Raw genomic sequence first — 22,909 nt, forward strand, 5'->3', positions numbered from 1 at the left:
ATACAGAACCTGCCTGCCAATGCAGGAGACATAAGAGACTAAGGTTTAATCCCTGGGTTGGGAAGATCCTCTGGGGGAAGAAATGGCAACCTACTCCAGTGTTCTTGCCTGGAGAATCCCATGGAGAGAGGAGTCTGGTGGGCTACAGTCCATGGGGTAGCAAAGGGTCAGACACGACTTAGCCCCTGAGCACCTTCCTCACTGAGTGTTGTGGCTGTATCCCAGGACTCAGCAGAGTATCTGGTCCATGAAGGTTTGTTGAATAAACGAATGAGTGCCAGAAAGGTGGGGAGGGTGGTGTTAGTCACTAAGTCATGTCCGACTCTTTTACAACCCTGTGGACTATAGGTCCCCAAGCCTCCTCTGTCCACGGGATTCTCCAGGCAAGAATACTGGAGTGGGTAGCCATTCCCTTACACAGGGGATCTTCTGGACCCAGGAATCAAACTCAGATCTCCTGCATTGCAAGCAGATTCTTTACCATCTGAGCCACCACAGAAGCCTGGGGAGGGTGGGAAGCCATATAAATAAAATTGAGGAGCACCCTGGTCCACTTACTCTGCGGACTGAGGACCAACAGCAGCTGGAGGGGACTTCCCTACATGGTAGAATGAGCCTGGTCCCTCCCTTTGACGGACATCCCCAGGGAGGGGCATGGTTGGTCCCTGGCAGGTTCAGACAGGCAGAGAGAGCCCCGCGGCTGTGAGAAAGCTGAAGCTTCCTTCCCCCTTCCTGCCTGCCCTCTGCGCACCCTCCCTGCTGCTACACAGCTGATGAAGTGCTCGTGGAGGACCATGATGGCAACAGAGGAGGCTTCAAGCTGCCCGGTGCCCCGCTGGCCCTGGGCATCCATCCTGAGGGTGACTATCTCAGTGCTTCTTGGCATGGGCACATGCTACCTCGTCTGCAACCTGTGCTTCAGCCAGCAGCAGCAGCTGGATTCAACCAGGGTAAGTCCAAAAGGGAAGATAAGAGAGAGAGGGAGAGATGTGCATATGCTACCTGGGGACCTCCGGGTGGGGACTAGACCCTGGGGTGGGGGCTGAGGGGAAGCAAGTGGGGGAAAAAAGCAGAGAAGTGTTGAACAAGAGAACAGACTAACAGACTTATGAGCAAAAAAGAAAAGAAAACAAAAATCAGAATGAGACGGATATAAATCTGCCAGGGGTACTTCCCTGGTGGTCCAGGGGTTACGATTGCATGCTTCCAATGCCGGTGGTGTAGGTTCGACCCCTGGTTAGGGAGTTAAGGTCCCGCATGCCCCCCAGAGTGGTAGCAACAGCAAGAAAAATCCGCCAGGAAGAAAGATGCGATAGAAAGGAACCGAGAGAGAGAGACCAGAGCAGAGGGCAACAAGCAGGGGCAAGCCTGCCCGCCAGGGGTCTTCGGCTCAGAATAGTCAGCTCTGCCCAGGAGGTAAACCCCGGGTGGAGATCCCAGGCTGGAGGGTGTCTGAGAAAGACACATTCCATATGGGCCTGGAAAATGACTCGTCTTTGGGGTTCCCCCAGCAGGCTGACTCAGAGGCTGCTGGGGGCTTCACGGAGCTGGGGAAGGGCAGTTCTGGGACCTCCAAGGACAGGGGGAGCCCTGGACACCCACCACAGGTGCCGACTTTGGTGGTTACATCAGCTTTGCAGGCAAGAGAGGCATATGTGTGAGGTGACCTGGGTTACATCCTGGAAACTAAGAAGTTCTTGAGAACGTCTCCTCTTTGTGCTCAGGGCTGATTCAAATCTACTTCCTCTTTATGAGCTCTTCACAAAGGCTCCAAGTCAGCCTCATGGAATGAGGAGTGGATAGAAGGATGCACTGAGAAAAAAGTGCTCTTGACTCGAGGGATCACTCCAGACCCCTGACGCTTAGGTGCTTAGCTCTGTTTTCTTTTCTTCCAGTGGGACTTAGCAGAGCTCCAGCTGAATCACACAGGTAACCCGGGATGTGCATGTATGTTGGAGAAAGAGAAAAGAAGGTGGGTGGGGGAGAGAAAGAGAAAATAAGAAGCGATGAGAAAGAAAGACAGGGTGATACAGCGGTCTGTTTCTGGATGTCCGCTTCCTTTCTGGGCATTTTATTTTCTCCCATGGGAGAGCTCAAACCAACTCAACCAAGCTGATAGCCATGACTAATGTAACTTCTTTCATGTCACAAATGTTATTTCGGCAGCTACCATGGGGCAGGCTCCATTCTGGGTGCCCAGATTACCAACATAACAGAAATCCCTGCCCTGTCGGGGCTTCCCTGCTACCAAAGGGATCAGAAAATAAATAAATGAACAAGTAAAATATGTAGCATGCCAAGTAGAGTGAAACACGTACCTGGTACTTTTGGGGGAATATTAGGTACGGGAGGAGGATCGGGCATGCATGCCAGGGTTGGGTGTGCCCTTGAAAATGTGGTCACCAGGGAGGGTGTCCCAGCGAAGAGGGCTTTAGAGCAAGGACATGAAGGAATGTGAGGGAGGGTACCTTTTGGCAATCCCCTCCCAGCCTCTCTCTAACCCTCTTCCTCTTTGGGTCTCTCCCACACTCATCCCCAGGGGGTTGGGTGTGTTCATTCCATTTTGTAACAAATGGAAACCCTATTCATCTTCTTTCTCTGGGGGCTTTCTGATGAGGCTGCTATGACAGGAGAACAGAAAGGCTAGCATAAACAAGATACTTCTCTCTCATGGTGCTGGGGGCTGTGAAATCCAAGGTCAAGGCACCAGCAGATCTGGCTGTCTGGTGAATGCCCTCTTCCTGGTTTATAAACAACCGGCCATCTTTTTGCTATATCTTCATATGGCAGAAAAGGGAGGAGGGGAAAGAGAACTCTCTGGGCTCTTGCCCTCTCTTCCTCTAGCTCCCTCTCCCTATCTTTCTAAATTGAGACAGAGTTGACATAAAACATTGTATCCATTTTAGGCATACAACATAGGTCTGTATTTGTATATGTTACAAACTGATCACCACAATGTCTTGTTAACACCCATCACCACACAGTTACAATTCTTTTTTTCTTGTCATGAAACTTGTAAGATCTATGCTCTTAGCCGCTTCCAAATATACAACACAGTATACTTAACTCTAGTTATTATGCTGTACATTACATCGCCAGGACTTAGTTTATAACTTTTTTATAAGTTTGTGCCTTCAACCACCTTCACCTATTTCACCCACCCACTCCCCACCTCTGGGAACCACTGATCTGTTCTTTGTATCTGTAGCCATGTGTTTGGGTTTTGTTTTAGATTTCACATACAAAAGAAGTCAGACGATATTTGTGTTTCTCTGTCTGACTTATTTCACTTTAGCATAATGACCTCTAGGTCCACCCATGTTGTCACAAGTGGCAAAATTTCTTTCTTTTTATGGCTGAATTAGATAGATAGATGGGCTTCCCTTGTGGCTCAGCTGGTAAAGAATCCACCTGCCATGCTGGAGACCTGGGTTCGATCCCTGGGTTGGGAAGATCCCCTGGAGAAGGGAAAGGCTACCCACTTCAGTATTCTGGCCTGGAGAATTCCATGGGCTGAGAAGGGCTTCCCTTGTGGCTCAGCTGGTAAAGAACCCACCTGCCATGCTGGAGACCTGGGTTCGATCCCTGGGTTGGGAAGATCCCCTGGAGAAGGGAAAGGCTACCCACTTCAGTATTCTGGCCTGGAGAATTCCATGGGCTGAGAAGTCCATGGGGTTGCAAAGAATCGGACTGAGCAACTTTCACTTTCACTTTAGATAGATAAATAAATGTGTGTTTATAATATCACATGTATAACACATAGTAATATATATATCACATCTATATCCATTTTAGGTATATGTGTTTATACACACACACACACACACACACACACATACAATACATACATGCTGTGCTGTGCTTAGTCGCTCAGTTGTGTCTGACTCTTTGCAACCCCATGGACTGTAGCTCCCAGTCTCCTCTGCCCATGGAATTCTCCAGGCAAGAATACTGGAGTGGGTAGCCAGTTCCTTTCTTCAGCGGGTCTTCCCAACCCAGGGATTGAACCCAGGTCTCCTGCATTGCAGGTGGATTCTTTACCTTCTGAGCTACCAGGGAAGCCCAAGAATATTGGAGTGGGTAGCCTACCCCTTTTCCAGGGGATCTTCCCAACCCAAGAATTGAACCGGGATCTCCTGCATTGCAGGTGGTTTCTTTACCAGCTGAGCTACCAGGGAAGCCCCACAGTACATACATATGTATATGTATACACATAGGTATGGGGCTTCCCAGGTGGTTCAGTGGGTAAAGAACCTGTTTGCAGTGCAGGAGAAGCAGAAGACTCAGGTTGAAGTCTCAATCTCTGGACTGAGAAGATCCCCTGGAAAGGGCATGGCTAGCATCCCAGTGTTCTTGCCTGGAGAATCTCATGGACAGAGGAGCCTGGTGGGCTACAGTCCATGGTGTCGCAAAGAGTCAGACACGACTGAGTGACTGAGCACGAGCACACATAGGTATACTGTGTGTATGTACACACGTGTGGATGGATATGGGCTTCCCTGGTGGCTCAGTCAGTAAAGAATCTGCCTGAAATGAAGGAAACCACCGCCTGTCAATGCAGGAGACACGGGTTCAATCCCTGGATCAGGATGATACCCTGGAGAAGGAAATAGTAACCCACTCCAGTATTCTTGCCTAGGAAATCCCATGGACAGAGGAGCCTGCCGGGCTACAGTCTGTGGGGTCACAAACAGTTGGACACGACTTAGCGACGAAGCCACCACCACCTTGCATAGATATATGTGTGTGTATATATGTGTGTATGTATATGTCACTTCTTCTTCATCCATTCATCCATCAGTGGATATGGGGTCTCTTTTACCTTCTTGCTCTAAACACTTCTGAACACCCCACCTTCTAATACCATCCCCTTGGAGGTTAGGCTTCAACATTCGAGTTTGGGGCATTCCCTCTACAGCACTCAGTTTCCCTATATCTCCATCGTTCCATCCCTCCCCCACAACCCTCCCAGGGTCGCGGCAGGACCCCAGGCTGCGCTGGCAGGGGAGCCCCGCCCTGGGACGCTCCTTCCTGCATGGGCCAGAGCTGGACGACAACGGGCAGCTGCGGATCCAACGTGATGGCTTTTATAGGCTGCACATCCAGGTGACACTAGCCAACTGCTCCTCCTCCACGTGGACTGCCGAGCCCCAGAGAGCCACGCTGACGGTGGCCATCTGCTCCCCTGCCGCCCACAGCATCAGCCTTCTACGCCTCAGCTTCCACCACGGAGGCTGCTGGGTCGCCTCCCAGCGCCTCACCTTCCTGGCTCAAGGGGACATTCTCTGCACCAACCTTACTCTGCCCCTGTTGCCTTCCAGAAATGCTGATGAGACTTTTTTTGGGATTCAGTGGGTGTGCCCTTGACCCTGGTGCTTCCTAGCCCAGGTTTTTTAATACACTATTTTTTTTTCTTTCTTTTTCTTTCTTTTTCTTTCTTTTCTTGCTTTCTTTTTCTTTCTCTTTATCTTTCCTTTTCTTTCTTTATCTTTGTTTCTTTCTTTCCTTGCTTTCTTTTTCTTCTTTCTTTTTCTGTTTCTATTTTTCCTTTTCCTTCTCTTTGTTTTTTTCTTGTTTTTTCTATCATGTGAAATCTTAGTTCCCCAACCAAATATGGAATTCACACCCTTTGCATTTGAAGGGAAGAGTTTTAACCCCTAGACTATCTTGAGAGTGCATTGTTAAAGCATAGAAATATAATTGATATTTCTATGTTGGTTTGGGGGTTTGGGGGGTGTTGTTTTTTTTTTAATTAATATTAAAATATTTTTCTAAAAGCTCTTCCTTTCCAAGTATGATATTTTTTTTTTTCCTCATACAATATGTGAGTCACTTCACACTTGTATATTTCTAGAAGTGGAATGGCTGGGTCCAAGAAGGTGTGTTTATAATTTTGATATTTATTAACAAATTGGCCTCCATAGCTGTTGAACCAATTTAGATTTTTAGTCTACTGTGTGTGAGCATGGCTGCTCCATGGGATATGAAAGAAAGCTTTTTCTTTGTCTTATTTCTAGTAAAAGGGAAGCCTAACTGCCTTCCATACTTCAGTGTCACTTAAGTCATTTATATTTTCTTTTCTGTAAAAGCATGTGTAGACACTCTTTTGTTAAAATTGAGGTGAAATTCACATAACATAAAATTAACCCTCTCAAAGTTGACATTCACATAACTATATTCAATATCTTATAACAAAATGGAGAAGGATATGACTCTCCAAACACCACAAGTTGTCATTTATCTAGCCTGTGGTGGGGATATGAGAAGAACTTGGTGACTCATAAGTTAAGAACAGAATGGAAGAGAGCCTGAGAATAGAATCTCCTGATAGTGCAGAAATGAGCATAAACAGGGGATAAATACTTTCAAAAGGTATTTTTGTATATTCTTAGGTACTTTTGTGATAAATGAAGATAATAATAAGGCTAGCATTATCCTGATACCAAAGCCAAAGACACTACAGGAAAAGAAAGTTATAGACCAATATACCTGACAAGCATAGATACCAAAATCCTCAGCAAAATATTAACAAACCGAATTCAACCGTTCATTTGAAAGGTCATACATGTGATCCAGCGGGATTTATTCTAGGGAAGCAAGGATGGTTCAACATGTGCAAATAATCAATGTAATACACCACATTAACAGAATGAAGAATAAAAACCATCTCAGTAGATGCAGGAAAATCATTTCCCAAAACTCAACATTCATTCATGATAAAACAACAGATCTGGTATAGAAGGAACTTACTTCCAGATGATAAAGGAACAAGACAAGGATGTCCACACTCTCACCACTTTTATTCATCATAGTACTGGAGGTCCTAGCGAGAGTAATTAGGCAGAAAAAAGAAATAAAAGACACCCAAATGAGGAAGGAAGAAGAAAAATTGCCTCTATTTGTAGATGACATAATTTTATATATAGAAAACCCTAAATACTCCACCAAAAAAGGTTAAAATTAGCAAACAAATTTAGTAAAGTTGCAGAATACAAAATCAATATGCAAAAATCTATTTTGTCTCTATGCATTAACAGTGAACTATCAGAAAGAGAAATTAAGGAAACAATCCCATTTATAATTGCATAGAAAATTTAATCAAGGAGGTGAAAGATCAGTTTACTGAAAACTATAAGACATTGATGAAATTGAAGAGGACACAAATAAATGGAAAGATATTCCATGATCATGGATTGGAAGAATTAATATGTTCAAAATATCTATATTACTCAAAGCAAACTACACGTTCAGTGCAACCCCTATCAAAATTTCAATGGCACTTTTCACAGAAAAAGCAGTCCTCAAATTGCATGGAGCCACAAAAGACCACAAAGAGCCAAAATGATCTTAAGAAAGAAGAACAAAGCTGCAAGCACCATAGTTCCTGATTTCAAACTATATCACAAAGTTATAGTAATCAAAACAGCATAGCATTGGCATAAAAACAGACACACAGATCAGTGGAACAGAAGAGAGAGGTCAAAAATAAGTATATGCATATTTGATAAATTAATTTATGATAAATGAGCCAAGAATATACCATGGGGAAAGCCAGCTGCTTCAATAAATAGCACTGGGAAAACCAGACAACCAAATGGAGAATAATGAAACTGAATCCTTACCTTACACCATACACAAAAATAAAGTCAAAAAGGGTTAAAGATCTGAACATAGTGGTAAATTCCTTAATACTGGTCTTGGCAATGATTTTTTTGGATTTGACACCAAAAGAAAAAGCAACAAAAGCAAAAATAAACAAGTTGGACTATATCAAATTAAAATACTTCTGCACAGCAAAGGAAACCATCAACCAAAGGAAAAGACAGCCTAGGGAATGGGAGAAAATATTTGTAGGCCATATATCTGATAATGGATTGATACATAAAATACATAATGAACTCATACAACTCAATAGCCAAAAAAAATCCAGCTTTTAAAAATGAGCAGATGGACTGAATAGACTTTTTCACAAAAAAAGACTCACAAATAGCCAACAAGTATATGAAAAGGTGCTCAACATCACTAATCATCAGGAAAATGTAAATCAAAACCTGATGATCACACCTATCAGATGGCTATTATTAAAAAGACAAGAAATGACAAGTGTCAGCAATGAAGTAGATAAGTAGAACCCTAGTACACTGTTGGTGGGGAGGTAAATTGGTGCAATTGCTATGGAAAGCAGTATCGAGACTCCTCAAAAAGTTAAAAATAGAACTACCATATGACCCAGCAGTTCCTCTCCTGTGTATTTATCCAAAAATTTAAAAACACTAATGAGAAAAGATATATGCACCCCTGTGTTCATTGCAGCACTATTCATAATAGCCAAGATACAGAAACAATCTAACTGCCCAACAATAGATGAATGGATAAAGAAGTTGAGATAGATAGAGAGATGATGGAATATCATTGTTTAGTTTAGCTAAGTCATGTCTAACTTTTTTGTGTGACCCATGGACTATAGCCCTCCAGGCTCCTCTATCCATGTGATCGTCCAAGCAAGAATACTGAAGAAGGTTGCCATTTCCTTCTCCAGGGGATCTTCCTGACCATGGGAAAGAACCCACTGCTCCTGAATTGCCAGTTGGGTTACTTAACCACTGTGCCACCAGGGAAGCCCACAATGGAATATTACTCAGCCATTAAAAAAGAATGAAATCTTGCCATTTGAGATAGCTTGGATAGACCTAGAGGGTATTATGGTAAGTGAAATAAGTCAGATAGAGAAAGGCAAAAACTGTGTGATTTCACTTATGTGTGGAATCTAAAAAAATAAATAAATAAATGCATAAACAAAACAGAAACAGAGTTATAGGTACAGAAAACAAACAAGTGGTTGCCAAAGGAGAGTGGAGTGGGAGAAGGAAAGAAATTTGATGAGGGAGATTAAGAGGTACAAACTTCCAGTTGCAAAATAAATGAGTCATGGGTATGAAATTCAGTGTGGAGAATATAGTCAATAACTATGTAATACCTTTGTATAGTGACATATCATAACCAGAGGTATAGTGGTGATCACTTTGAAATGTATAGAAATATCGACTCACTATGCTGTGTACCAGGAATTGACATAGTGTTGCAGGTCAATTATACTTCAAAAACAAACAAACTCACAGAAAAAGAGATCAGATTCGTGACTGCTAGAGATTGGGGATAGGCGAGAGCAAGAATTGGATGAAAGAAGTCAAAAGGTACAAACTTCCAGTTATGAGATAAATAAGCACTAAGGATATAATAGTATAAAGTAATAAATATAATTAACACTGCTGTACATTACATATGATAGTTGTTAAGAGAATGAATACTGAGTTCTCATACCAAAGAAATTTTTTTCTGTTTTTGAAAATTTGTATCTATACAAGATGATAGATATTCTCTAAACTCAATAATCATTTCATGGTGTATGTAAGTCAAGTTATTATGCTGTGCTAAGTCACTTCAGTCATCTCTGACTCTGCAACCCTCTGGACTGTATGCAACCTGCCAGGCTCCTCTGTCTATGGGATTCTCTAGGTAAGAATACTGGAGTGGGTAGCCTTTCCGTTCTCCAGGGGATCCTCCCAACCCAGGGACCGAACCCAGGTCTCCAGCATTGCAGGCAGATTCTTTACCAGCTGAGCCATAAGGGAAGCCCAAAAAGACAAGAAATAACAATTACTGGTGATTTGATGTGGTGCAAAGGAAATCATTGTGCATTATTTGTGGAAATATGAATTGGTACAACCAATATGGAAAACAGTATAGTTCAAAACAATTAAAAGTAGATCTACTACAAGATACAGCTATCCCACTTCTGGGTACAGACCCAAACAAATTGAAAGCAGGAACTCAAAGAGATATTTCTAAAGCCATGTTCATAGCAGCACTATTTATTCACAATAGCCAAGAGGTGGAAGCAACCAGAATGTCTATCAATTGGTGAACAAATGAACAAAATGTGATATATACATACAATGGAATATTATTCAAGCTGAAAAAGAAAAGAAATTTGGCACATGCTACCTGGATGGATATTGAGGACATTATGCTTAGCGAAATAAGCCAATCACAAAATACTGTGTCAAGCAGGTGTAAACCAAGTTCTAAAGCATGATGGGGAACTACCTAGGAAACTTTGGGTTTTTGAAGTAAATTCTTAATGTTTCATATTGTTAATATCTTGAAAATTTGTTAAATGTTGGAAACCTTATCACTATTTTCAGATCCTTTCGCTAAACAGACTTGTTGTAAAAGTTAGAAAAACAAAATACTGTGTCATTCCACTCATAAGAAGTTTCTGGAGGAGTCAAATCCATAGGGACAAAAAGTAGATGGCGGGGTAGGGTGTTGGGGCCAGGTGCTGGGAGAGGAGATGGGGAGTCAGTGTTTCATGGAGACAAGAGTTTCTATTGGGAAGATGAGATAGTTCTGGAGATGGATGGTGGAGATGGTGGTACACCAGTGTGAATGTACTTAACACCAGTGAACACTGCACTTGAAATGGTAACATTTGTATCATGTGGGTTTTATTGCAGTTACAAAAAAAATCTCAGTGGAGACATCTCATAACAACTGAAAAAAATGGCTACTTTATATAGACAGCTTTCCATGCACTGGTATATAGGGCTAGGGCTATATAACAAGAACAGCAAACTAGATTACTTAAAAAACAGAAACGTATTGTCACACCATCCTGGAAGCCAGTATAAGATCTAGGTTATCAGTAAGGCTGGTTCCTTTTGAGAGCAGTGAGAAAGACTGTTCTAAAGTTCTCTGCCGGTTTCTGGTGGTTTGCTGGCTATCTTTGATATCCTTGGGCTGGTAGATGCATCACTCTGATATCTGCTTTCATCTTCACATAGCAGTCTCCTGTGTGTGTCCAAATTTCCCCTTTTTTGTAGGAGAACAGTCATATTGAATCAGGGATCCTTTAGTCCAAAGTATGATCTCATCTTAACTACATCTGCAACAAACTATTTGCTAATAGCCTCACATTCTGAGGTCCTGGGGATTAGAACATCAGCATGTGAATTTGAGAGGGATACAATTAAATCCGTAGCAGTCGACCACTCTAAAAACCTTGTCTTATCCAAATGTGGCAGAAAATCTATGCAGGTTGAGGTATGTGAAATGGCAAGTAGAAAATTGCCAAATGCTGAGATGGGCTACATGAGAAGGCAAACTGAACATTGTAGTCCGGCCAAGGACACAATTTTAGGTTCACCTCTATGAAATGGCAAATTGGTCACATGCTGACATACAGTTTAGCATACTTCACTGAGATTCAAAGAGGTTATACAATTTCTCTGAGACCATATAACTCTGGTGAAGCTGGAGTTGAAACTCATATCTGCCAAATAGCAAAGTCATCCCTCACAAGACCATTCTAGACATCCTGCAACTTCATGAGGTTCCCTGATGGCTCAGGCTGACTCTTTCTGCTTCCAGAATAAACCACTGGCCCTGTGGTATTTCAATAGATTTTTTTAGGCAGCTGCTTTCTCCCCCACCATCCCGTTATACTCTGAATTCTTTGAAAGACACGAAACAAAAAGAGAAAAAAAGAAGGCCGTATTTGAGCTGGGGTTAACCCAGAAGTTATCCCCTGAAACTGTGAATATGTTACCTTTTAAGGTAAAAGGGAATTTGCAGATACAGTTAAGCCCTGAGATGGGGAAGTGTGTGCCTGAAACCATGTACAAGCCCCTGTGTCCTTGTCTTTAGAAGTAAAACGCTGACTCAGGAGCTCATGATTGACCCTCCATGTTTTTTAAGTCTTTTAACCTTCTTGAGGCTTTCAATGGCCAAGTAAAGGATCTCTCTTAGTAAATGTCACGTTGCACTTGAAAATATGCTGGTTATTTTCAAATATCTTTTGATATTGATTTCTAACATAATTCCACAGTGATAAGAATACAAATTCTATAATTTCAATGCCTTCAGACTATAAAAATTTTGCACCTTCTTTTATGTCCCTGGATATGTTCCAGTGTCTCCTGTTTTATAGTCTATGGGAACTTGAATAGAATTTGTATCCTGCTGTTGTGTGAAAATTATGCAAATCTTAACTGTGTTGTGTTGGATAATAGTGCTTTTCGGGTCTACTATATCCTTCTACTTTTCTGTCTATTCATTCTATTAATTTTTGAGAGTTTGATATTGAAACTTGATATTAAAAACCTTAATTTATTTACTTAAAAAATAATTGCAATATATAGTGGAACTATATGTAACCTTGTTCTGTATTTTTCAAGTGTTATCATACTGTCATATGTGTTATCACCATTTATGTGTTTATGTATCTATTATGTGTTTATGTATCTATGGTTTCTTGTAGCTGGAAAAATCAGTGAAACATAATAGATACATAAACACACAGATACATAAACACATGTGTTTATGATACCACTTATGTATCACATTTTAGTGTTAACACTATAAATGTGTTATCATACTGTCTTAAAAAAATTAAAAAGAGTTAATGATTGGGAAATATGAAGATGTAGAAACAAACAATAACTGTTGGACTAGGGAACTGGTAACAACTTAGACTAAAATTCTGCCATGTGGCAGAATCACTGAACTCTCAGTTCCCTGAAAGATGTATGTGAAGGCCTGACTCACTTTCCTAAGTTGGTTTTACAGGAAGCAGACCCCCTGCAGAAAAGCTGCTGCATGAAAGCAGACCTCCTGCATGAAAGCTGCTGACCACAATAACATAGACCCTAGATTGGTTAAAACCAGAAAATTGATGTTTAAATTTCACCTTGACACCAACCAGTCTGAGGATTGTCCACGAGCTGATCACACCATGCTTCTTGAACACTGTAAAACTCCTCACTACCCCTCCAGGGTGGGTCACACGGTCTTGAGGGCATTAGCCCCCTGTGGCCCCCTTTGCCTGACAAAGCAATAATAGGGCAAAGTGAAAGTGAAAGTCGCTCAGTTGTGTCTGACTCTGCAACCCCATGGACTGTACAGTCCATGGAGTTCTCCAGGCCACAATACTGGAGTGGGTAACCTTTTCCTTCTCCAGGGGATCTTCCCAACCCAAGGATCGAACCCAGGTCTCCCACATTGCAGGCAGATTCTTTACCAGTGTGCCACCAGGGAAGCCAGGCAAAGCAATAAAAACTGCTCTTTTCTACTTCACCCAAAACTCTGTCTCCACATTTCTATTCAGCATGGGTGAACAGAGGCCAAGTTTCAGCAACATGCCCAATGTCACCATAAGTTCTTATAAGAGAAAGGCAAGAGGGTCAGAGAAAGAGATGTGATGATAGAAGCAGAGGTTGTAGTCAGAGAGAGATAGGAGATGCTGTGCTGCTGGCTTTGAAGATAGAGGAAGGAGGCCATGAGCCAAAGAATGTGGTGGTTTCTTGAAGCTGGGAAAATCAGTGAAACATATTCTCACCCTGAAATCTCTGAAAGGCACATACTGTCACCTTGATTTTAGCTCAGTGAGACCCATTTCAGACTCTGACCTTCAGAACTATAAGAATACAGTAAGCCCCCTACATACAAACCAGTTCCATTCTGAGAGCATGTTTGTAAGGCAAATTTGTTCATAAGCCAAGCAAAGTTAGCCTTGATACCCAACTAAACCAATCAGCTATATAGTACTGTAGCATAATAGGTTGATAATAATACTTTTCACACAAATAACACATAAAAAACAAACCCCCAAAATAAAGAAAACAGTTTTTAATCTTACTGTACAGTAAGATTAAATTTTTTAATCTTAAAAAGGACAGTAGTACAGTACAACAATTGGTGCTTCTTAGTGGTACCAGCCACTAAGAAGCTATAGTACCAGCTTCATCACTGCTGCTTTTACACTTGCTTCCAGACACCCTGGGCTTGAAATAAAGACATTGTACTACTGTACTCTATTCAGTGCTATACAGTCACATACACAAAGCACAACCATTTGTAGAGGGTCCACACACGTGACGAGATGAACATGTGACATGCAAACTAATATACATGATGGGACATGTGCATGCACATTCATATCTTTGAACTTTAACAACCTGAAGGTTCAATGTAGGGGACTTATTCTATAAACTGTGTTATGTGTTTTGTTTTAAAGATTTTTTTTGATGTAGACCATTTTCAAAGTCTTTATTGAATTTGTTACAGTATTACTTCTGTTTTCTGTTTTGTGTTTTCTCTTTGGCCCCAAGGCAGGTGGGACCTTAGTTCCCCAACCAGGGATTGAACCTTCTCCCCCTGCTTTGGAAAGCAGAGTCTGAACCACCAGACCGCCAGGGAAGTTCCTTGTGTTGTGTTAAGGCACAGCATTGATGGTCGTTTTTCACAGCAGCCACAACGAACTCATATGTTCCCTTCTCTTTGCCATAGCCAACGCCTCTCTCCCTCTCTACTTCTCTCTTCATAGATCTGACTCTTTTCTCTCACACCTGAGTTCTGTCTGTATCAATGCGCAGGGAACTTGACATTTCTCAACAATCATGCCAAAACTACATACTAGAACCAATCGAGAGATTTTAACAAAAGAACCATCATCTACTTCCAGAAATGAATTGCGCCACCCCACCTGAAAGCAAAGGACTACTATCAGAATTATGAGCCCCATCATGGCAGAAATGGGAAATGCTCGTGGGTGTGTTATGTAGAAAGTAGAGAACAAGGACTTCCTGTCTGTCCACTGACTAAGATCTCACATGCCCTGTGGCAAAAAAAAAAAAAGCTATAGTAATAATGAAGTAGAAAATGAGGCTAGAACTAGGTTATGCCAAGCTCAAATAAGAGGCTAAGAACTGAGAATTTATTGCCCAGGCAAGAGGGAGCCATTGAAGATGTTAGAGTGGAGGAGGGGGACCCCCATTGGATTTACAGTTTTACAAGGAACATTCTACATAGTCCCCAATCCCAGGACTAGATAAAAAAATTCTCTCTTCTTGCACCTATTTAACTACTGGTACTTTTCTTCATGGGTTTCCTAGGTGGCTCAGTGGTAAAGAACCCACCAGCCAATGCAGGAGATGTGGATTTGATCCCTGGGTTGGGAAGATCTCCTGGAGGAGGACACAGCAACCCACTCCAGCATACTTCCCTGGAGAATCCCAAGGACAGAGGAGCCTGGTGGTCTAAAGTCCATAGTGTTGCACAGAGTCGGACACAACTGAAGCAACTAGCAAACACGCATACTTTCCTTCATAGGGCTGTTTATAGTTAAACAGCCATACACAGAAATAGTTGCTAACTCTCCATCCAGACCAAGCTGGCCTTGTTTACTTCAGACATTAGTATCTATGGTATAGCATGGGAATGAGCGTAATAATGACAGAGAAGAAAGGAGAAATACTTTCAAAAGGAAAGACCGAAGGAAGGAAGGCTCAACATCGTTAGTCATCAAGGAAAGGCAAACAAAGACCATCATAAGATAGCATCACCTTCCCTTTAGGATGACTATATTCAGAAAAAACAGATGGTCAAAAATAGTATCAATGGGACTTCCCTGGTGGTCCAGTGGTTAAGATTCCGGGCTTTCATTGCCAGGGGCATGGGTTTGATACCTGATGAGGGAACTAAGATTCCTCATGCCACAGGGTGCGGCCAAAAAAAATTACCGTCAAGGATGGAGACAGATCAGAACAGTGGTGGTTAATTTTAGGTGTCAACTTGACTGGATCACAGGATGTCCTAAGGTCTGGTTAGGCAATACTGCTGAGTATTTCTGGAGAAAATTAGCCTTTGAATCAGCAGACTGAGTAAGCAGCTCTGCCCTCCCCAGTGTAGGGAGGTAGGGCATCATCCAATGTGTTGAGGGCCTGAATAGAACACACGCAGAGAAAGGGAAAAGGAGAAGATGCCTGCCCTTCCTGCCTGCCTGCCCGAGTCCTGTCCTTCAGCTGGAACTGACACCATTATCTCCCCTAGTTCTCAGGCCTTTGGACTTGGACTGAAATTATACCCACATCTCTCCTAGAACTCCAGCTTGAAGATGGAGGGTCATGGGGCAAATTCCCATGAGCCAATTCTTTACAATAAATCTCTACAAATATCTCTTGCGTGCATGTTCAGTCACTACAGTCATGTCTGACTCTTTGCAACAGCATGGACTGTAGCCCACCAGACTTCTCTGTCCATGGGATTCTCCAGGCAAGAATATTGGAGTGGGTTGCCACACCCTCCTCAAGGACATCTTCCCAATCCGGAGGTTGAACCCAAGACTCCTGTGTCTCCTGAATTGGCAGGAAGGTTCTTTATCCACTGAGTCACCCAGGAAGCCCATGCATCTCTTACTGGTTCTGTTTGTCTGGAACATCCCCAACTAATACAAGAACTCTCATATATTGCTGGTTGGATTTTAAAATGGTGTAGCAGGACTTCCCTGATCCAGTGGCTAAGACTTCCAATGCAGGGGACCTGAGGTCAACCTCTGGTCAGGGAATTAGACCCCATATGCTGCAACTAAAGATACCATGTGCTGCAACTAAGACCCAGCACAGCCAGATAGATAAATTAAAAAATAATAAATATTAAAACAAAGAAATAAAATGCTGTACTATCTGTGGGAAGCACAGTGCCACAAAAGTTACACATAGAGTTACCACGTGACCCAGCAATTTCACTCCCAGGTATATACCCAAGAGATTTGTGTAGGTCCACACAAACACTTGGACACAAATGTCCATCCCAATATTATTAACAATAGTCCCAAACTTAGACGACCCAAATGTCTGTCAACAGATACTAAAATCTGTTACACCAATATGACGGAAGATCATCTGGCAGTGAGAGATGAAATACTGACACATGTTACAACATTAATGCATCTTGAAAATATGATGCTAAGAAAAAGAAGTCAGATACAAGACCAGATACATGATTTCAGTTTTGTTTTTTCATTTTGAGGCATTGGGTCTTAGTTGGTCCAGCCAAGTTAACACATAAATGTAACCAGTACACAGAATCTTTCATTGCAGTACACATGCTTCTCCCTAGCTGTGGCATGTGGGCTGAGTAGTTACAACGTGCAGTTTTAGTTGCTCCACATCATGTGGGATCTTAATTCCCCAGCCAGGGATTAAACACAAGTCCCCTGCATTGGAAGGTGGATTCTTAACCACTGAACTGCTAGGGAAGTTCTATGATTCTGTTTATGTGAAATGTTCCCAGTAGACAAATCCATAGAGACACAAAGTGGATTCAGTTCAGTTCAGTTCAGTTGCTCAGACGTGTCCAACTCTTTGCGACCCCGTAGACCACAGCACGCCAGGCCTCCCTGTCCATCACCAACTACTCCTGGAGTCTACTCAAGCACCTCCATTGAGTCGGTGACGCCATCCAACTATCTCATTCTCTGTTGTCCCCTTCTCCTCCTGCCCTCAATCTTTCCCAGTGTCAGGGTCTTTTCAAATGAGTCAGCTCTTCGCATGAGGTGGCCAAAGTATTGGAGTTTCAGCTTCAACATCAGTTCTTCCAATGAACACTCAGGACTGATCTCCTTTAGGATGGTCTTGTTGAATCTCCTTGCAGTCCAAGGGACTCTCAAGAGTCTTCTCCAACACCACAGTTCAAAAGCATCACTTCTTCAGTTCTCAGCTTTCTTTATAGTCCAACTCTCACATCCATACATGACTACTGGAAAAACCGATAGCCTTGACACGACGGACCTTTGTTGGCAAAGTAATGTCTCTGCTTTTTAATAAGATATCTAGGTTGGTCATAACTTTTCTTCCAATGAGTAAGTGAAAGTGGATTAGTAATTGTGTTACCCAGAGTTCTCCAAACAGAATCAATAGAATGCATAAAAATATATAGTAAGAGATTTAGTATCAGGACTTGGTTTACACCACTATGAAACTGAACAAGTCCCAAGCTCTCCAGTGCCAGTCACACAGGAAGATTTTCCTCTTACTCAATGGTTTTTTTTTAATTTGGGGCTTCAACTGATTAGATCAGGCCCACCACATTAGGGAGGGCAAACAGCTTTACTCAGTTTACTGATTCATATGTCAACATCATCCAGAAACACCTTTGTAGATACACCCACAATAGTGTTTAGCCGAATATCCAGGCAAGTTGTGATCCAATCAAGTTAATACATAAAAGTAACCAGCACAGTGGTTATCTAGGGAGGGGGGACTGGAGACTAATTGATGATGGATACAAGGTTCTTTGGGAGGAGAATGAATGTGTTCTAAAATTCATTAGGGTGTTAGATGCATAATTCTGTGAATGTACTAAAAAGACACTGCAATTATACACTTTAAATGGATAGATTTTCTGGTATGGTATGTGAGTTATATCTCAAAAAAGCTGTCCCCCAAATAAAAGAGGGGACAGGAACTTGCCTGGTGGTCCATTGGTAAGACTCAGGGCTTCACAATGCAGGGGGCACAGGTTTGATCCCTGGTCGGGGGAACTAAGATCCCACATGCTACATGGTGCAGCAAAAAAAAAAAAAAAAAAAAAAACATTAAAAAAAATAGAAAACAGAACGTTGTAAATCAACCACACTCCCATGAAATTTTGTAAAAATAAAAAAGAGTAAAATTCACAGAGCATGAAAAAATAAAATTGCAAATAAATAAAAAGAAGCATAAAAGTGCTGCAATATGTTATAAACCTGATGTTTCAGACGTGTGGTTTCTGAAAATTATCTGCCATACACAACTTTCAGTTTTTTCAGGAATCAAAACCCCAGTTCTTGTTTCTCCTTTTCTTTCCTCTTTTTCCTCATCTTCTGAGATTTTCAACACAGCAAAGGAGATAAAAGGAGGCAGAGACATTAAGGAGGGAGATAAAATGAAAAGTGGACCCTTTGGCTATTTGTTAGCCTATTCTATTATTGTTTCATTTTATAATGTTCACTGCTGGAAAACATAAAAATAATTTTACTCTGATGAAAATCTCTTTATCTCTGGTCTCAATTTTCTTTTTTTTTTAGTTTTATATTGGAGTACAGTTGATTTACAATGCTGTGTTGATTTCTGGTGTACAGCAAAGTGATACAGTCATCCATATACAAATCTATTCTTCAAATTCTTTTTTTTAATATTTATTTTTATTTATTTGGCTGTGCCTGTCTTAGTTGCCACATGTGGGGTCTAGTTGCCTGACCAGGGGTCAAACCTGTGCCCCCTGCACTGGGAGGGCAGAGTCTTAGCCACTGAACCACCAGGGAAGACCCTGGTCTCAGTTTTTGCTAAATAAAAGGACTAGACCAGATGATCTCCAGCTTTAGTAGTCCATAACTCTGGACCCGAAAGGAGGAAGGGGAATCACCATGATTTACACTCAGATAAAACACAGATAGCTGTAATACAGGAGAAGGCAATGGTAACCCACTCCAGTACTGTTGCCTGGAAAATCCCATGGACGGAGGAGCCTGGTAGGCTGCAGTCCATGGGGTCGCTAAGAGTCGGACACAACTGAGCGACTTCACTTTCACTTTTCCCTTTCATGCACTGGAGAAGGAAATGGCAACCCACTCCAGTGTTCTTGCCTGGAGAATCCCAGGGACGGCGGAGCCTGGTGGGCTGCCGTCTATGGGGTCGCAGAGAGTCGGACACGACTGAAGCGACTTAGCAGCAGCAGTAGCAGCAATAGAAAATAAAAAGTTTCAACTTAAAAAAAAACATAAAAAGTACAGGGAAATACAGACCATCTGTAACAAACCTAAATTTCAATTTGAAAAAAAATTTTTAATTTAAAATTTAATACAATTTTTAAAAATCAACCTCAGTACTCTCACTACAATATTACATTCTACAATACATATGTCATTCTGTTGCATCAGATATCAGTTTTTATTATGGCGTATTTAAGGCACACAGTAGAAAACAAAACTAGTAAATTACTTAAGATTGTTTTTAATATTTATTTTATTTTGCATATGTGGCTGCACTGGATCTTAGTTGCAGCATGTGGGATCTAGTTCCCTGACCAGGGATTGTACCCAGACCCCCCTGCACTGGGAGCACAGAGTCTTAGCCACTGGACCACCAGGGATGTCTCACTCAAGATTTTTTCACTGTGATTTGGAAACGATAAATCTTTATAGAATGAGACCTTTTTTTGGATTGGCTTTTTTAATTTTTTTGGCTGCATGAGGTCTCTGTTGCAGCATGTGAGATCTAGTTCCCTGACCAGGAATTAAACCAGTGTCCCCTGCATTGGAAGGTGGATTCTTAGCCACTGGAACTCCAGGGAAGTCCCCTAGGTCTCTCTCTCTTTAAATTATCCTAAAATACAGTCTGTGTTTTTGTTTTTTTAATCGAACACTTTAAATCAAGTTTATGTTTTGTCTGTCAACTTGAATTGAAATCTTGTGTAAGCTAAAAGTTTTCAAATCTACTTACCATATACTGTGGCATAGATGTCTTTGAGCTTTAATAATAAGGGGAGACATTCAGTAATTTTCATTGAGGCAAGAGGTATGTTCAAAATGTGACATTTTTTTGTGAAAGTGAAAGTGTTAGTTGCTAAGTCGCCTCCGACTCTTTGCAACCCCATGTACTATAGGCCGCCAGGCTCCTCTGCCCCGGCAAGAATACTGCAGTGGGTAGCCATTACCTTCTCCAGGGAAATCTTCCCAACCGAGGGATTGAACCCAAGTCTCCTGAATTGCAGGCAAATTCTTTACCCTCTGAGCCACCAGGAAAGCCCAAGTAGAGGAGCAGTTATTACACATTTATAGTTAACATTTCTTAAGGTTCAACCAAAATTCAGTTAAAATTTCGAAGCTAAGGAGAACTTCTTAACTAAAAATTGCTCATTATACATAGTATTAATTAGATACTGTTGTCAGCTATTAATTCCCCATAAAGATAAACAGGGGGCTTCCCTGGTGATGCAGTTGTAAAGAATCCACCTGCCAATGCAGGAGACACGTGAGAAGTTGGTTTGATCCCTGGGTTGGGAAGATCCCCTGGAGAAGAGAATGGCTACCCACTCCAGTATTCTTGCCTAGAGAACTCCATGAGCAGAGGAGTCTGGCAGGCTCTAGTCCACAGGGTCGCAAAGAGATGAACACAACTCAGCTTGCACAAACCATAAAATTAAACAGAGTAAACCATTTTATCTTTGGCCACACCTTGCAGCCTATGGGTTGTTAGTTCTCTGACCAGAAATCGAACCTGAGCCCTTGCACTGAAAGTGCAGAATCTAAACTGGGCAACCAGGGAAATCCCTAAAACCTTTTTTGAGGGGAAAAACTGACAAAAAAGCAATGGGCAGAATATCTCTCTACAGAGAGATTTAGAACTTAGGACCCTGAGGGAAATACTGCCCAGCCTGAAATTCTCATGAAACTCCAAAACTTCTGAAAGTTGTCCTGTGATTAACTCCTCTGCCCACCTTTCTCCTAAAATAATATCATTACCCACCTGTCCCAGTTCCCTTTTCTCTCTCAGATCTTGCCCTTTCAGCCTATCCCTTAGCCTGGCTCAAACATTTGCATAAGTACTACTGTGTAAAAATTGTTACTTGCCTTATGATAATAACAGCAAAACTTAGATGGCATTATACTAGAGTTTGACATTTTATGTACATTACCCTCATTAACTCCTACAAGAATCCAATGGTTTATGTACTTGTATTGTCACTGCCATTTTGCAGATAACAAACTGTGGCACAGAGAGGTTAAGTCACTTACCAAAAATCACACAGCTAACAAAAGGCAGAACTGGGATTCAAATTCAAGCTGTCTGGTTCCACTACCCATATCCCACTCCTTATAGCAACTGCATTATTCCAGTACCATTATTTTCCCATTTTACAGACAAGGAAGCAGGTTCAGTGAGGTTTTAAGACTTGTCCACAGTCACCAGCTAATAACTGACAGTGTCAGGATTTGAACGCAAATTATCTGACTCCTGGGTTCATGATTTTAACATTCTCTGTATGTTCTTTTTGATGATGATAAAAGCCTGGAAGTGTGTTAAGCTGAAGAAGAAAGCGTATTATCTCTTTAAAATTCACTGTGTGTGTGTGTGTTAGTCGCTCAGTCATGTCCGACTCTTTTGCGGCCCCAAGGACTGTAGCCCGCCAGGCTCCTTTGTCCGTGGGGATTCTCCCGGCAAGAATACTGGAGTGGGTTACCACTTATACTGACTCAAAAGATCATGTTGGCATAGGTATATAAACCGTATTTCTGATAAATCTCTCCAGTCCTTGAAACAAACTGAAATCATTTGAAGAAAAATAGCTCAAATTTCCCCAGTTGAGATAACCACAGCCCCCAGTATGATGCAAGACCCCAGAAAGTCACCACACACTTCATTTCTCTGAACATGTAGGGGATGTACCTATAAGCAAGGTCACTTCCTTGGTGAACCCATAAGTAAGTTTTTTAAATGTCTTTATTATGTGTAACTGAACAACGTTATCAGTTACGTTTATGAGGAGTCACAAAGGAACAGTAAAGCTAAATTTGAATAAAACACCTCAATTCTAACTTTGAAATCTAATCAGAAAAATAAATATTTTAGTGCAATAAAAATCCATGAAATACGCATCATCAGTGTTAGACTGTCTTTGCTAGGGAAACATTCATCAAGGTTAAAAAAAAAAGATATTCAGCTAATACTGGAAAGCAAAGTTCTCTTAAAAACAACTTTACTTTATCATTGCAGCATGGTAGATTTCTTAAAAAGCTATAGATAAATACTTTGGAGAGAAAATTATCTAAATTACTTCCTCAAGTTATTTTAACAGGTGGTAAATGCTCAATGAAAGTCTCAGGAGACTTTTTAAATGACTCAGGAGATAAAAGATTGTAAAGATCTCTTCCCAGAGCTTTTTTGACAACCCCTAAGGGTCAAATAAAAATTTGTGAAATTCCCTAACATGATGTTGAGCTAAAAAAATCCACAACATGAAAGTTGCAAGTTAAGTTTTATTTGGGGTAAAATGAGGACTTCAGCCCGGGAGACAGCACCTCAGATAGCTC

General features: G+C 41.6%; 1 protein-coding gene across 1 annotated transcript; it reads left to right on the plus strand.

The window, feature by feature from the left end:
- The first annotated feature begins 602 nt into the window (after positions 1 to 602).
- CD70 (CD70 molecule) lies at positions 603 to 5,779 on the plus strand. The gene is given in 3 exon segments (XM_081497036.1): positions 603 to 950; positions 1,896 to 1,929; positions 4,973 to 5,779. Coding segments are annotated over 3 exon segments (777 nt in total). The 3' UTR covers positions 5,368 to 5,779.
- Positions 5,780 to 22,909: the final 17,130 nt, after the last annotated feature.

This window comes from Giraffa tippelskirchi, chromosome 6 (genome assembly GCF_054371585.1).
Source record: "Giraffa tippelskirchi isolate mGirTip1 chromosome 6, T2T-mGirTip1v1.2.pri, whole genome shotgun sequence".
Lineage (NCBI taxonomy): Eukaryota > Metazoa > Chordata > Mammalia > Artiodactyla > Giraffidae > Giraffa > Giraffa tippelskirchi.